The 14,820-nt window shown below is 42.3% G+C and overlaps 1 protein-coding gene across 4 annotated transcripts in view; it reads right to left on the minus strand.

Moving 5' to 3' along the window:
- Positions 1-8,069: 8,069 nt before the first annotated feature.
- The window catches only part of Btbd3 (BTB domain containing 3), a 29,870-nt gene continuing 23,119 nt past the window's right edge, over positions 8,070-14,820 (minus strand). For all 4 annotated transcript variants that reach the window (XM_041670347.1, XM_041670348.1, XM_041670349.1 and 1 more), the window contains one exon: positions 8,070-11,995. In XM_041670347.1, coding sequence (XP_041526281.1) covers positions 10,963-11,995 — 1,033 coding nt within the window. In that variant the 3' untranslated portion in view covers positions 8,070-10,962. The remainder of the gene's footprint in view (positions 11,996-14,820) is intronic.

Raw genomic sequence — 14,820 nt, forward strand, 5'->3', positions numbered from 1 at the left:
CTGCACTGGAAGCAATTAGTTCATATTATGTTTCCACATCCTTTGTCTTGCTACCTGAAGGAGACCCACGGTTCTCTCATCCTAAACGATGGAAATGGGCTCTCTTGGTGGCTATCTCTAGATAATGGAAACATTCACCCATTATAGGTTTCACAATTTGCGTTGGTTTCCTCAGGTCCACCAATGACTGCACAAATGTTCTCACTGTTAACCAGAAAGGAAAGTGCTTGGGGAGGAAATGGGAATGGTGACATCAATTTAACATACACTTTGGCAGTTAGCACAAAATGGCAGATCAGCAGGAAATGGTCAAATAGCGTTCCCTAACAAGAGACTCCAATTGATTCTGACAGCTTGTTCACAGTCAGGCATGTTGACAAGATAACCTCTAATAATGACCAATGAGAACTGTGTCCTGCCAGCACACAGTAAGATGTCTGCCCAATCAGAGCACCGAGGCAGGAGACTGGAAGACTACCTGTACTTCATGTAAATGGAAGTCATATGTCAAAACCCAGAACCTAACCAATTCTATTTATTCAGGCTGTAGGAAGCCACTCGGTAGGGATCTGGTGACATTCATACCCTACACCCTAATTTCTACTACTGTACCCACAGGGCCACCAAAGGCTTTACCACCCACACCACCCTTCCAGTCTTCTACCTCTAGAGAAGCCACTTGGCTTTCAGCTAGGTATTAATGCTTTTCTACATTTTCCCTCCTCCTCAGTCCTTGCTGAGGCATAAGGTGAGGCTCAAGCAGGATGTGGCATCACCTGGCCAACTCAAGAACCAGAGCTGGGGGTCAGAGGTGGCTTGAGATGAAATCACCGAGGCAAGAAGGAAAATAATAGAAGATGTGGGGACACAAAAGGACCTCTGGCTTCCTGAGTGAGGCTGACTTCACTCAGCCTGGGGCAGAGTGTGTGCAGGCAGTAAGGACAGTTCTCGGATCTTTTGGCCTCAGGGTTTGTTGGAGGCTGTCAGGGGCAAGACCTGACTCTTCCTGTTGAATGTTGAAGCGCACGTACTTTTTCAGCCTCAACACGTCTTCAGGGCAGTGTTGTTGGAACTTGTCCGAAATTACCTTATTCTTTGCCTGATTTCTTGCCCCTGAATGGGTCAGGGGCCTGACCTGCACTTTATGCTCCCTTTGGAAGCCCCGAAGGTGAAAAACACCAAGCAAGTCCTGAATAGGTCATTCATATATCTCTAAGCAAAAGACTTGGCAAATCCACAAAAAAATTCTTACAGGATCCGGGTGCCAGGACAAGAAGACCTAATAGAGCCACTTCTGCTAAGCTTCAGAGCAGGGCACTATGCCATACCCCTACCTCCCTGCCCCCATAGGAGGCCGAGCCTTTTCTTTCATGCTTCCAAGGGCTTCTCAGCTTGGAGGAATCTGTGTGCCATGCCATCTGACCTCTTCCCCACTTCCACTTTTCTGCTCCTTTTCACTTTTTCTGATCTGCACTTTGCATTAGTATCCTAGAGATATACCTACTCATTTTTGGAACCTTGCTGCATCAGGGACCAAAGAAAGTCGCTTCTATGGATGACTTGAATACATGGAACCAGTCATCGTTTCCCTGGAAAAGTGGCATTTCTTCTGAGCTCTGCAGAACAGCTTGGTTCATCTGCACTGTTCTTGGGTATCCTGCCTCAAAACTGCAACATTCAAGAACAGAGAGAAAACAAGTGATTAAACAAATCAATCACCCTTAAGTAGCTTTCTTGTGCATCTAATTTATTTGCATATTGGAATATTAGCATACCCATTAGAGCCTGGTATAGGGGGTGCATGCCTTTAATACTAGCACTCAGGAGGCAGAGGCAGGCTGACCTACATAGTGAGTTCCAGGACAGTAAGAGTTACATAGTGAGATCCTGCCTTCAAATAATAAATAAATAAATAAATTAATTAATTAATTAATAGTATCTATGACAATAGATGTAGCTTCCTCTGCTTGACTAGACTTTTTGGAGGCATTGTCTTTATAGGGATACATTTTCTTCCTGTGTAGAAAACTAGGGGAATATGAGACAGGAGTTTTAACATTCTACAACTAGGAAGAAGTTCAACCTGGAAGGTGTTCACCTCAGCCCCAGATTTTCTGTCACCAGTGAATAACGTTAGGAAGTCACTGGCTATGTGGTTCTCATTCACACCAAATGCTATTACCAACCTAAATAACACCTACAGTCATGGACTTCTAACCAAGAACAACAGCCCTAATTAAACACGAACAAACTTTAACTGTATTATCATTGTTACATTCTGGTGTTGAATATGACCCTAGACACCTAACCACTGAGCATTCCTTGTTGGACATTGTGGGTCAGGAAGGGCATCCTCAGGAAATCAAGAAATGAGTGCAAGAAGCCCTAGATAAGTAGCAATGCAAGGTTTCTTGGCCACTAGAGTCCCTAACATCTCTCTTCCCATGCCAACCTTTTACCCTACTGAAACACAATGTCTTTCCAATTCCGACCCTCGGAGTCAGAACTCAGTGTGTTCCTGTCATCCTGTACCTGGATGAAGACCAGGGACCATCTAAGGTCTTCGGGGAACAATGCTGTAAATAAAAATGGACAGAAACACAAACAACTATTTGTCTTCACAACGCGTTGCTTTGCTAGGGTCTGGCTTCTTGAATAAGACTGAACAGTGAGGTCAATAGGGCCACACTTGAAAGTGAAGCGCTGACTAGAAAAAACTAATACCTCTAAAGTGTGCATCAACTCCAGGGAAAACAGGGATCTGACTGTGGAAAACTTCACCTGGAGGGCAAGGACCGAGAAGAATCTCTTCTTAGCCATGTAGAGGAAAACACGCCACACTGGGATTTGGGGAACCGATGCCATGAGTGTGGTGGAAACGTCACCTTTCCCCTCTCAGTTCTTCATTACTGAAAATTTTAGTGCAAATAATGTCTGTGTAGGTTAATTCTGTGTGGCTACTAGTTCTGGGACCAGAAGGACTGTCAAATCCACTGATAGGCTTATGACCTAGGTCAAATGCTGTGTCTTGGTGACTATCCCCATGGCCCAACAAGTCAGCCTGTTCTTAATTCACAACCCTGGTCTCTCTCTGAGGTATTCCTCAGTAAGGGGTAAGGTGTTTAGTTCCCCATGTGCATCTGAATGGCCATGTGACCAGCTCTGACCAGTGAAATGCTGGATGAGGAAGGACAGGTTGTGAGCCACGTTTTGAAATATCAGGCACGCTTCTTGTTGTTGTGTCTCATTTTCTTGGGCCACGAGAATGAGCCCGGTGGACTGCAAGAGGATGAGAAAGAAAACAGAGCTGCCTCGGCACACACAGGCCCCTCTCAGCTTGCCAGGAGCTTTGGAATTCTGACTACTCCTCTCAGTACCCCAGAAATCAGAAACCCTTTCCACCAACTAATGCAAATCTCTGTAGAATGAATTCCTTAGAGGATTCTGCTACAAAAGAGCAGAGAATCTAACCTCAAGGCACAAAAGGAGGAGAGGGATTCACTTTCAGATCTTAGTGCCCCTGGGAAAGAGGTCCTGGCACTGGCTGAGGGTCAGCTGAGATGTAGAAGGATGGAGGCACTCCCAGGCAAGGCAGAGGTGATTGCCAACAACTGTGGGGCCAGGTTAGAAGCACCAGTACCACTAGGACACCAGGGTTAACCTAAAACGTAACCCACCATTCAAACAGTCCCCATACAATTCACATAACTCAGAGTACAGGTCACACTTGCTGCCAACAACCACTTCGATGCTAAAACTAGTTTTAATCATAAAATATTTGCAGGAGGTACATCCTAAATCACCTAAGACCACCATACAATAAGAAGTTATTTTTAACATTGAAATTAATAGATTTTTTTTTAAAAAAAAACCTTCAAAATGATGGACTTCTGTTGGAAAAATGTCTGGAGAATCCTTTAATGCATCCTCCTCCAGTTTTTACAGTCATCTGAAAAATCCTGCAGTGAAGGCATCTGATGTGCCAGAAACATCCACACCATAATAAATCATTTCTGTATCTCATTAACATGAGAAAATTAAAGCTCTTATTAGAATTCTAATTAAAGTATGACAATTCCTCAACAATACAGGCCTTTGTAGCTTTACAAACTAGATGGCTATTGAGTGTGAGGACGTAAAAGAACAGCACCAAGGCCTTCTCCCCCTGTCTCCATGGACAGCTTGCTATAGGAATGTGTAAGCTGAAAGTACATATGCTCAGGCGAGGAACGTTTATAGTTTACTTGGTGACTCTCCATCTCTGTTCTGCTTAGCATTTATAGGCGCATTTTCTGTTCACCAAGCATTGTCACAAGTGTTCTGGAATATTAACTGTTGTCACCTAACTCTTTCATCACTTCCCTGCAGAGATGGGAGGTTCAGAGGCAGAGCAACTTGCTTCGGGTCCCATGCAGATTGAACCAAGGTTTAAAAGTAGCTGGCATTAGCCAGTCCAGGCTGAGCCATTAGCCAGTACACCGTGTCTACATTTTATTTTAGCTTATTCTTTAAAGAAAGCAAGGGGAAGCCGGGCGATGGTGGCACACGCCTTTAATCCCAGCACTCGGGAGGCAGAGGCAGGCAGATCTCTGTGAGTTCGAGACCAGCCTGGTCTACAGAGCTAGTTCCAGGACAGGCTCCACAGCCACAGAGAAACCCTGTCTCGAAAAACCAAAAAAAAAAAAAAAAGAAAAAAAAGAAAGCAAGGGGAGAATCTTGAAGGGTTTCTATAACACAATTACTTAGGTCAGACAAAACTCCCTAAGAATCAAGAGAAAGGTGAGAGGTTTCACCATCTTTGCTAAGACCCTTTAAGATGGGGTATTTCAAAACTCAACCATACTCTGGGGATCTCCCCTCTCCACTTCTATAATCTGCATCTTTTTAAGCATTTCCGAGCTGCATTAGTCTCCCAACCCAACGTTCTCTCGGCCTCCAGCCTGATCCAACCTATCCTGCCCAGAGCTCAGTGCTTAAAACACAAATTTGTCTTGTCTGTTCTGAAATCCCTTACGTGTCACTGCCTTATTTTGTGCTTAACAAACAGACAAATGAGCCTGATACATGGAATACTTGCTTCCTGTCCCTGCTAAGTCAGTATCCTATTCTAAACCCAGCACACAAGATGTGTCTTCATTCTACACGGACCTACACTGGGGCCATACTGGGATGTCTCCATCTATTTGTTCTGGGATTTTCTTCTGGGCTCCACACCATGATCTGCCCATCTATGCCAGCAATCATCCATCTCCCCTCTTGAAGCTGATGTACACGTTGCTAATGATCTACCAGAAGCTCTAGCCTTCCTCTCCTACCTTTCAACTCTGCCGATTTGTATCCAAAGCCCTTTCTTCTAGTCTTGCTGGGTCAGGGATACTGTGTGATCTGCAGACAGCAGCACTGACTCCTGAGGAAGTCTGTTGGATATAGTCACTAGGCTCCTTTTAAGACCCACACCAGAACTTCTGGGCAACAGGGCTCAGTCCCTTATGATTGATTCCTCTGCATCTAACATTAAAGCATCCTGGACCTTGGCCACAATCTCCCAAAACTATGGTATACATCTTCCTGGCCTGCCTCCCTGCACCTCTGACTGCTCGTGATGAAGCAAAGCACCAATAAAAGATCAATGACTGAACAAGCAGTGGGTTAATCCTCTGAATGACTCGTTAAACCTTCTGCGTCGCTGGAGTCAGACATTGATAGTCCATCCACTACGATCCATAAATATTCCTAGAAATGCAATTTTTCTTTAAGAGTAAAGATCGATGGCAACTTTCAATTTTGAATTAATTAAGCGTTCATGCAGTTTCAACACTGTAGTAAGAGATGCTGAAGTAACTTAAAATTTAGTTTGGAAGGCACTAAAATGAGAATTCTCTAAGATGTACAGAATGTCTCCAAACATTTTCATGCATTCTACAGGGTAACAGAAGGTAGTACTCTCTACTTCAAGCTTTGAAATATTATTCATGGGCTTTTAAATAGTCATTACCATTCTTTTGATAGGAAAGAAAATGCAAATTGTACAGCCCCAGAGAAGAGGGCCACATACAAAAACATCTCAGATTATTCCATTTCACACAAAACATCTTCATGTTACAATTAACAAGGTCACTCATATGACTTGTTCTTATTAGCTTTTGTCTGGCATAATCTCTCTTCTATAATAACAAATGAAATAATGGGCATAAAAGAAACAGTCTATTAAGTACAAAACAGCTCCCAATGTAATAAAAACCAAATATATCCTTCTTTAAGTAACTTTTTATACTGCTATGGCCTTAGTGAAGAAAGACTGCCTCACAGAAACCTTTAAGGTACAACCACTCTGCCTGTCACCAGCAGCTTAAAGGGGTGAGTAGCGAGTAACTAATTGTCCTGCAGACGGACCAAAACGCAGAGGTGGCAGCGCTGTTCAACTTACCTTGAGGTTAGGGGTTTTTAAGACATTAAGAGTATAAAATAGTATCTGCTAGCAAAAATGCTTTCCTCTGAACATTTCAGCAGACAGGAAACTAAGCCATAATTGTAAGGACAGAACTGCATAATGGAAACCACCTCCACTGCCCTAGGAAAGTATAGAGAAGACAAGAGAGGGGGAAAGGTTGATGGGAAGAAAATGTGGCCTAACATTCCTCAGAAGCCAGATGATGGCAGCCAGAGTACCATGCTTGACACTGTGGCATCCTCAGTGGCAGCTATCCATTTTACAAACATTTTCATCTCACCCGGTGCTGGCAAATTCTCAACTGGGAAACTTCCCACCCACCAATGTTAATGGAACTAAATGTATAAATTCTATTTTGAAAGAAAATTCTCCAGAAGTGGTTTTGTTAGAATATATATTTAAAAAGCAGAGGGTAAAGTTTAGAACAAGAAAAAGAACTGGTCAGTAAGTGGAAGGCACTCACTGTGGTAAGAATGTATCACCTGGGAATTCTACGGAAACTTCTTCAAGACTCAACACACTCTTTCAGCACACGTACTTCTTGGGGCCCCCTACATTTTATACCAGTTGGTTTCCACTTTCCAGTTTTCTCTGAAGTTTTGGTCCATAGTCTTCACAGGCAAGCCAGTCAACCAGGAACGTATAACTTCTGTGAGATGTTAATCTTTGGTTCCAACAAAGGGGTTGGATCATTCCCAACTGTCTTGGGATAATGAAAACAAACATGTGGATTAACTAGAAATAGCAGCAAAGAAGAGATAAAAGCTGAGACCTTGGTGGATTAAAGATCATTGCAATTCAGGTTCTATCTGTCCTTAAGCTGATGAGGACACGAGTGGGGGATTCCAGTTCTCATGCTTAGGAATAATTCCAGAAACTATTTTGAGTCAGCAAATAGTAGAGTCTGAAGGAGATAGGTGAAGTGGCTCAACAAACATACAGGATTCACAATAAAGTCTAGCAGAGAAGTGTTGGAGAGGTGCATAGGAAAAATATGTATGGGTGCATAACTATATATGTGATTATAAATACATATTTATATTTATAATATAAGTACATAGGTGTGTTATGTGCAATATGTACATGACACAGGGAGATACACCTGATTGTTATCCAAAAGACCGACAAGCAGGAACACTGGGGAACAGAATGGGAAATGAACTGATTATATAACAACTCCACTAAAATTCTTATTTGGCAGTTTATTTCTGGATCCAATTAAGATCTTGGGAAACAGCAATACAGGTCCCATCAGAACCCAGATGCTGTTCAGCACAACACCCGCTTAGCACGGGGAGCTAGACATTTAAGCAACTATGGCAACTATAGCCTGGAATGCCAGCCAACCACAAATTCCATAACTGGAATATAAATGCAGCCATTCACTCACTCTCATTAAGTGAACAGTCAGGCTTTGAACAATGCAACTGATTAACATACTCATTGTTCTCTTATGCTTTTACCTCAAATTTCATGTTCTTTAGGAATGAAAGATACTGAAAACTTCACATATAAATGCTCCTGTGAAATGATGACTGTAAAATGCAGTGGTACCCAAAGTGACAATTTTTTTTTTACTACCTTCAAGGGAGAAACAAAAATGCTAAGAAAGCGAATCTATGAACCAGTTTTACTTTATTTGCATTTAACATGATTATACACATTCATGTGTCTAACAAGATCTGCACTGTTACATTAAAAATACAGTACAATAACATTCAACATGAGGTACTTCATATTTATATATTTTCCTTCATAAATAATGCTGTAAGCTGCTAGAGTCAAGCACACTGATGCACAGTTGCCTACAGTGTACTCAATTAGCTGAGCTTATTTAAACACCTTAAAAAAAAGACAGTTCAGTGCAATAATTTTGTAGAAATGAGACCGTTTACTTAAATACTATCTTACGATATGATTAAAGAATGCTGCATTAGAACTGCTAGCCTAGTTACCCTTATCCCCAGTATGAACAACGATGAAGACTTCCAGGTATGCGGGGAAAAGCATCTACAGCGTTTTCAGCCTAAGAAAGGTGTGTTTTACACTACAGCTGCCAGCCCTGTCAGAACAATGGTTCCTATTTTTACAAACTACAGAGTTCAGAATTACCAAAGAAAACCAAAGCAAGCGCATTATCTTTCATTTTGCTGAAAATGCAGGTAAGAGAACAGGCTCTGAACATAAAATTTCTTAGTTTAGGTCCCACTTTCCAATCTTACCCACAGGTCTTAGCAGAGGTCAGAAAGTGGACATGTCCTTTTTTGAAACATAATAATAACTAATATAAAGTTATGTTCTCCCATCCTCAGTGAACTGCACTTGCCACGCCATATGGAGGGCAGCTAAGTCACAGTGAGAGTTGGGGTGGATGCTGCCCCTTTAAGGCTATCACACCCAGCCCGACTATCTGACAGGACTCCATTAGATTAGTGCTAAACAAAATTCCTTCTCCTCTGGCTTAACAGTAAGTGCCTTCTGGTCAGGCTTACCAATTTGTATGGTAGCTATGAGTTACTGAAATGTTTAACCATAATTTTTAAAACAAAAGCCTTTGTAGAAGTAATTTTAATTGACAATGTACCTTTATTTTATTGATGCTTTGCCAAAACTACAACCTGTCATCTCCTTTACTAGGAAACAATTGAGAGATCATTTCGTAAAGTAATCCTTGTCACCAATAACCGCTTTTGGTCACCTATGTCAACAGATGTAAGTAATGGCAAAATGATTAAAACATTTCCCATAATCCATTGCTCTCCTCCACCAGGGAAGCTGGCCAAAGGCCGCAAGCCCATATCTATAGGGAAGAAGTGGCCCAGAAGCCCAGTGAGTGGAATCAGTCACTCATTGGGCCTTGCTGGCACCAGCAGGGGGTGGGAGGCATTTCTGACACACCCACCACTAGCCAGGCAGGGAGGAGGCAGTTCCTGAGTTGGCAAGCACTCTTTCATGCGCATATTGCATGCGTAGACAGACACACACACCCCAGGACTAGCCCCTGCTCCAGGGAAGCCAACTTGGGCTTGCAGAGCAGGAGAAGGAGGCGGCCAGGGACCACACTCTGGGTGGCGGGGAGCCATCTCAGGATCACGCTGAGCAGAAGAGCTGCCCAGAAACACATGGATATTTCAGTTTCTCGTGACCACACTGGGCACTACCAGGGTCACAGGCACTAAGCCAACACAAGCCATCATGGAAGGAGAAGTTGTCTGTGAGCTTTTCCCTCTTTGCTTACGCTATCATGGACAAATAAGAGCGGCATGGGATGCTGATGAGGTGAGTACTCGGTATAACCCAGTGTCACTCCGAACCATTTTCAAAAACCCTGCAGGCATACATTGGCACTTTAAGATGGCCAGAGGCCAGGCTCTAGCAGTCCAGAAACTTGCTCGTAATCAACAAATAAGATCGTCTATGGTCAAAGATCAGAGAAAGAATGTTCCAATTTAAAAAAAAAAGCATAAAAAGCACTTTATCACATTGACAAGTAGTGCTACCATTACTCTATACCTCCACTGTTTGGTCCTCTTCTAACAAGGGAGGGAGCTGGGAGTAACACAAGTCCTATGCAGTAAGACTTAACAAGGGGGGGGAGGGGCAGAGAGCGAGAGCGAGTTGGGAGCTGTCAAAAACTACCAGGCAAGAGTGGCTTTTTCAAATTGTGTGTGAGTACATTAAAAAATGAAACTATTGAATAGGACAATTTCAGGCTTCCCTTTTACCCATTGTAGTATAAATTAGCAGGTTTGTAACTTTTTTTTTTCTGTTGACAACAAAATTTTCTAACTCCATCAATTCTCAATGAAGTAGCTGCACTCTAGTACTTTGTCTTCTAAACTGAAAGAACGTAAGTCTGCTTTGCAGCAGAAGTCAAGGTCTACACAAAAGCCAATTCCTTACACCAAGAGTGGGAACTGCTTAGTATTAAACACATATATGAACTTAACATGTAAAGAATATAAAAGCAAGGCCCAGAAGCAACAAATGTAAAAGAACAGTCAATCATGACTACTGGCCTGTTTACTTTCTAAGTTTACTTGTTATAAAGCAAATATTCTTTCAAAATTGTACACTGAGGTTTACCTGTCTTTTGTTTTTATTTATTTTGAGAGGAAGAGAAGGGTTTTGTTGAAAAATAACTTTATGCTATTACTTTAGAATACATACTTCCACCCATCAAAGGAAATTCAAGTCAATCCAAACTCTTCTTCAGAGGTACAAAAGTGGAGGTTGGTGGGCACTTGGAGAAGCACATGATTTCCCTAGGCATACAGACGCAACTCTAAGACCACAAAGCCTGAGTAAGAACTTGGCTCTTCTAAGCATATAGTTAAAAGCGGAATGTTGCATTTTAGCCTGTACATAATTAAAAGGGTCAAAGACATTAGAAACTGCCTACTGCTTCATTCATTACAAATCACCTGTGCTGACCACACATCTGGAGACGAGCTAAGCGTCAGGCAAGGAGGCCCATGTGGGTGCCTCATGATGCGCAAGGAAAGGAAGGCTCAGGCATAGAATATGAGTTCGGGGATCTGCCCTCCCTGTACCCCAGTGCCGTTGGTGCTGTCTGAGGAGCACTGAAACTGGACAGTCACCTTGCCACACTGAACTTCCGTCATGCCTTCTTGTCCAAAGTAGCTGAGTTCATTGCCATCCAGCACCACGCTGGCTGTGTAGAAGGTGTCTGGCTCAATCTGCACGGGGTATTCAAACCACACAGGGAAGGTATTGCTGGATCCGTCTGAGAAGTACTTGCTCAAGTTCTGGCCCAGGACAACGCCCTGCCGTTTGAGTTCAATCTTGGCGCTGTACTCTGCAGAGCCACAGCTGGAGCCATACAGCCCAAAGCCTGCGATGAACACCCGCTTATCAACTGCAAACTGGATGCTGTCACAGCGACCCCGATAGCGCCACTGGTTGCTCCGGTAGGCACATGACTGGAATCGGTGACAACGCTGGGGAACCAGGCCCTTGCGGGCTTTACTCACAAACTGCAGCTCCGGTTTTTTGGATGCAGTGTACCAGAGGAAGATGTCATTGGTCTCGTTGAGAGTTAATACCCCAGACTGTGCAGCACCATTTGCAAAGTCATCCAAGGCCATGGTGGGGATGCGGATCAAGTACAGTGCCTTTCCTAGGACCTTGCGTTTATTTTCAATGCTCAAAGCCAGATCTTGCCGCTGGCATTCTACTTCAGCCCAGTTTAGGGCTGCCTCAAAAACCACTATTTCTTTGGCATTCAGCGTTTCCCTGCGGAGGATACTTTCGAGTGTCTGGAAGTCGATGTCACAGAACCCCTCAGACTTGAGTGCTAACTCGGCTTGAGCATCAATCACCTCCCAGCAACGCTGTGTCAGGTCTGGCTCCTCAAACAGGCAGCTCTGAGACAGGAGCACACAGGCGTTCTTGGCGCTCAGGCTGGTCTCCAGGAAATTAACACAGGCTCTGGCAAGGTGAGGAACTATGTACTTTTTGGCAGCATACAGTGTGGCCAGCACTGTGTCCGCAGCCAAGTCAATTTCGTCACAATAGATGTATCTGAAAGAAAGCATCCAACGTGTAAGTGGATTTCCACAAAATGAGCATGTGCGGCAAGGAAGGAAGCCACTGCCTTCAAGCCTGTCCAAGAATATGATTTTATGTGACAGCTACTGCTAATATGTTAGAAAAACATCTGAAACACATTCATAAGGTACTAATATTTCAGCTCATCACTACGCTTATGTAATCAAAGGGATTAACTCTGTGTTATCATTCATCCTCTATCCTATACATTTTCTGTATATTTTCAACAAAACAGGAGTTACTGCAATTATCTAAAGGATGCCTATATATCAGATAAGATTATGAAAAGACAGCAAAATTCTATTATACTCTATTAAGTTAAAGCATTGCCACCCCCAATCCCACAGTTTAGCACAATATTTATTATATATAGTTGTATATGCATGTGTGTATGTTTGTACACCTCGATACTCCTGAAGACCAGAGGAGGGCACTAGATCCCCTGGAATTAGAATTGTAGGCAGTTGTGCGCTATCTGATAGGGTTCTAGAACCTAAACTCTGGTCCTCTACAATAGCAGTACCCTTAACCTTGGAGCTTTCAAGGTTAAAGTATAATATATCTAATTTTATTCCAATTGATTTTTGCACATTCATATAAAAACTTAGTCTTTTGACACTAAGGTCAAAAATTACACTTGAAAGATTTTGGAATTTTCTAAAATATAAAACAAAATCTGATATATAATATTTCTGAAGTCGTTCTAAGTTCAATGAATCATCAAATTCAAACTGCAATACTACCCTTTCAGTTAACTTTAAAAAATCTTTTGAGTTCTAACTTTCTGATCTCATGTGTCCCCCACATATTCCTCCTACTTTCAGAACTGAAGAATACATTGCTTTCACATGCATCTATTACAAGACAAAGCAAAGAGCTTCAATGTACATTAATTCTGTGATTTGGTAAGCCGTTCCTATCTCAAGAGATGAAATACTTCTTGTTGTTTGGGGGATGGTAGCAGTTTCTCGCAACAGTATGTAAAGGTGGAGACCACCTGCTATCTTGTATTACAGGACAAAAAAAATAGTCAATAAGAACTCTACCAGTGAAAAACACTGAGAAAATTTATCCTTTTAAGCTTTCTACTAAAGCTTAGAATACTTTATCTGATGGGTTTTTGTGATACTTACTTTATTTCATGTTTGTAAAACATACCTAAGTTAGGAAATCAAAAATAGCTTTTCCAAGAAAAAAATATAAACATACACATAGAAGCCAAAGTTTGCACAGTCACACACAGAAGGGCCTTTAGCTTCCAGGAAACGCTCTTCTCTAAACGGCTAAGCCGGTTACACTGGCAAGACCACTCAACAACACAGCTGTAGGACAGCTGCTTTGCCCAGAGGCTAGACTAGGGGAGATCCAGAACACGGGCCGGATTTGCAGTCTCACCCTGGAATTCACAGGAGCTAACACACCTTTCCTAAACACACAACTACTCACCCAGGATGCAGAAGGAGGAAACCTCAGCCACTGTCTCAACTACAGCACACCAGCAAGACAAAGGGAACCCACTGCAGTGCTACTCTGACCCTCCACCTGATCCCACGGATAATTTTTAAAAACTGTACTAGTATGACTTGGGGAAGATGCAACCTTCTGCCATTCTTCCTCGTGTTTCCTGGTTGTGCACATGGATACAACACTCTACTTGACTGCAGTGAGGCCAAAACGTTAACCAGGGCGGCATCCCACTCAACAACAGACTGGCACTGTCACAGAGAGCTGAAGTCACAGGCAGGTGAAGAGGTTTCTGGACGACTGTGTCTCATGGATTCCGAAAGCTAAGAAGTGATGGAGCAGTTACTGTTACTGTACCTCACATACCCACTTGCCTTTAATCCCCCTGCTTCCCACTGCGAAAGTTCTAGTCCAATCAGATTTCAAAGCTATAAACAGGACCAAGGAATTAAGGACCTACAGACACTGAACTGACTGTAACTTATTTTTCAGCAGGCAGTAAATAATAAACACTAATTGTTTTAACAGTTTGTGAGACTACTGTTAAACTGGTTGGCCCACTGGGCAATTTCTCTTCAAAAACTTTTTTTTAAAAATTTATTCCAGTGAACTTAAATCCCCAGACCAGGATATAACCTTGAACTCATGTCAGTGTGTGGAAAATACAGTTAAAAAAAAAAGAAAAAAAAAAAACCTTATAACTATAACTTCCAGTAACTGGGCTTAATCATATAATAAACTACCCTGTTGTCTAGTATCAAACATCGGTAAAGATGATTCTTAGTATGTGATTAAAATGCAAGAGTTTGCAAAGGACCTATAAAATATGAAACATTTTATGTAAATATGTAACTAGTCTACCTAATCCTTTTTAGACTGTTATATTACTAATTGAAGACTGCTTAAATAAATCTATAGGAAACTACCATTCAAAATTCTCTTCATCACCATAAACATGTCCAATTTTGTGTGTGAAATATGTGTGGGCAAAGATCAGTTAACAAGTTCACTTCTGGCAGCATGAGACAGCTCAGCAGACATGCGTCTCCCCAGTGCTGCTAACCAAACAAGGCACATAATTTCTACAACTCTGAAGTGAAGGTAGATTTCTCTAAAGCCTTCTTAACACACATTGCTTTCTAGAGAACACACCTATTAAATAACACCTAGACCAGAAAGCTGTGTTTCTTCTAAAATGTCGTTAAAGAGCAGCTCACTACATAAGCTGTTTGCCCCTAGGCTCTAGGCTAAGACAAGACTCTAAATGCCTGCAACACTCCATATGACTTCCGCAGAAAATGAAGAGCAGTTTCCTCCAACCCATTTACAAGGCA

The sequence above is a fragment of the Microtus oregoni genome, unplaced genomic scaffold (assembly GCF_018167655.1).
Source record: "Microtus oregoni isolate MIOR12 unplaced genomic scaffold, Mior012 000020F_ref0000438, whole genome shotgun sequence".
Taxonomy (NCBI): domain Eukaryota; kingdom Metazoa; phylum Chordata; class Mammalia; order Rodentia; family Cricetidae; genus Microtus; species Microtus oregoni.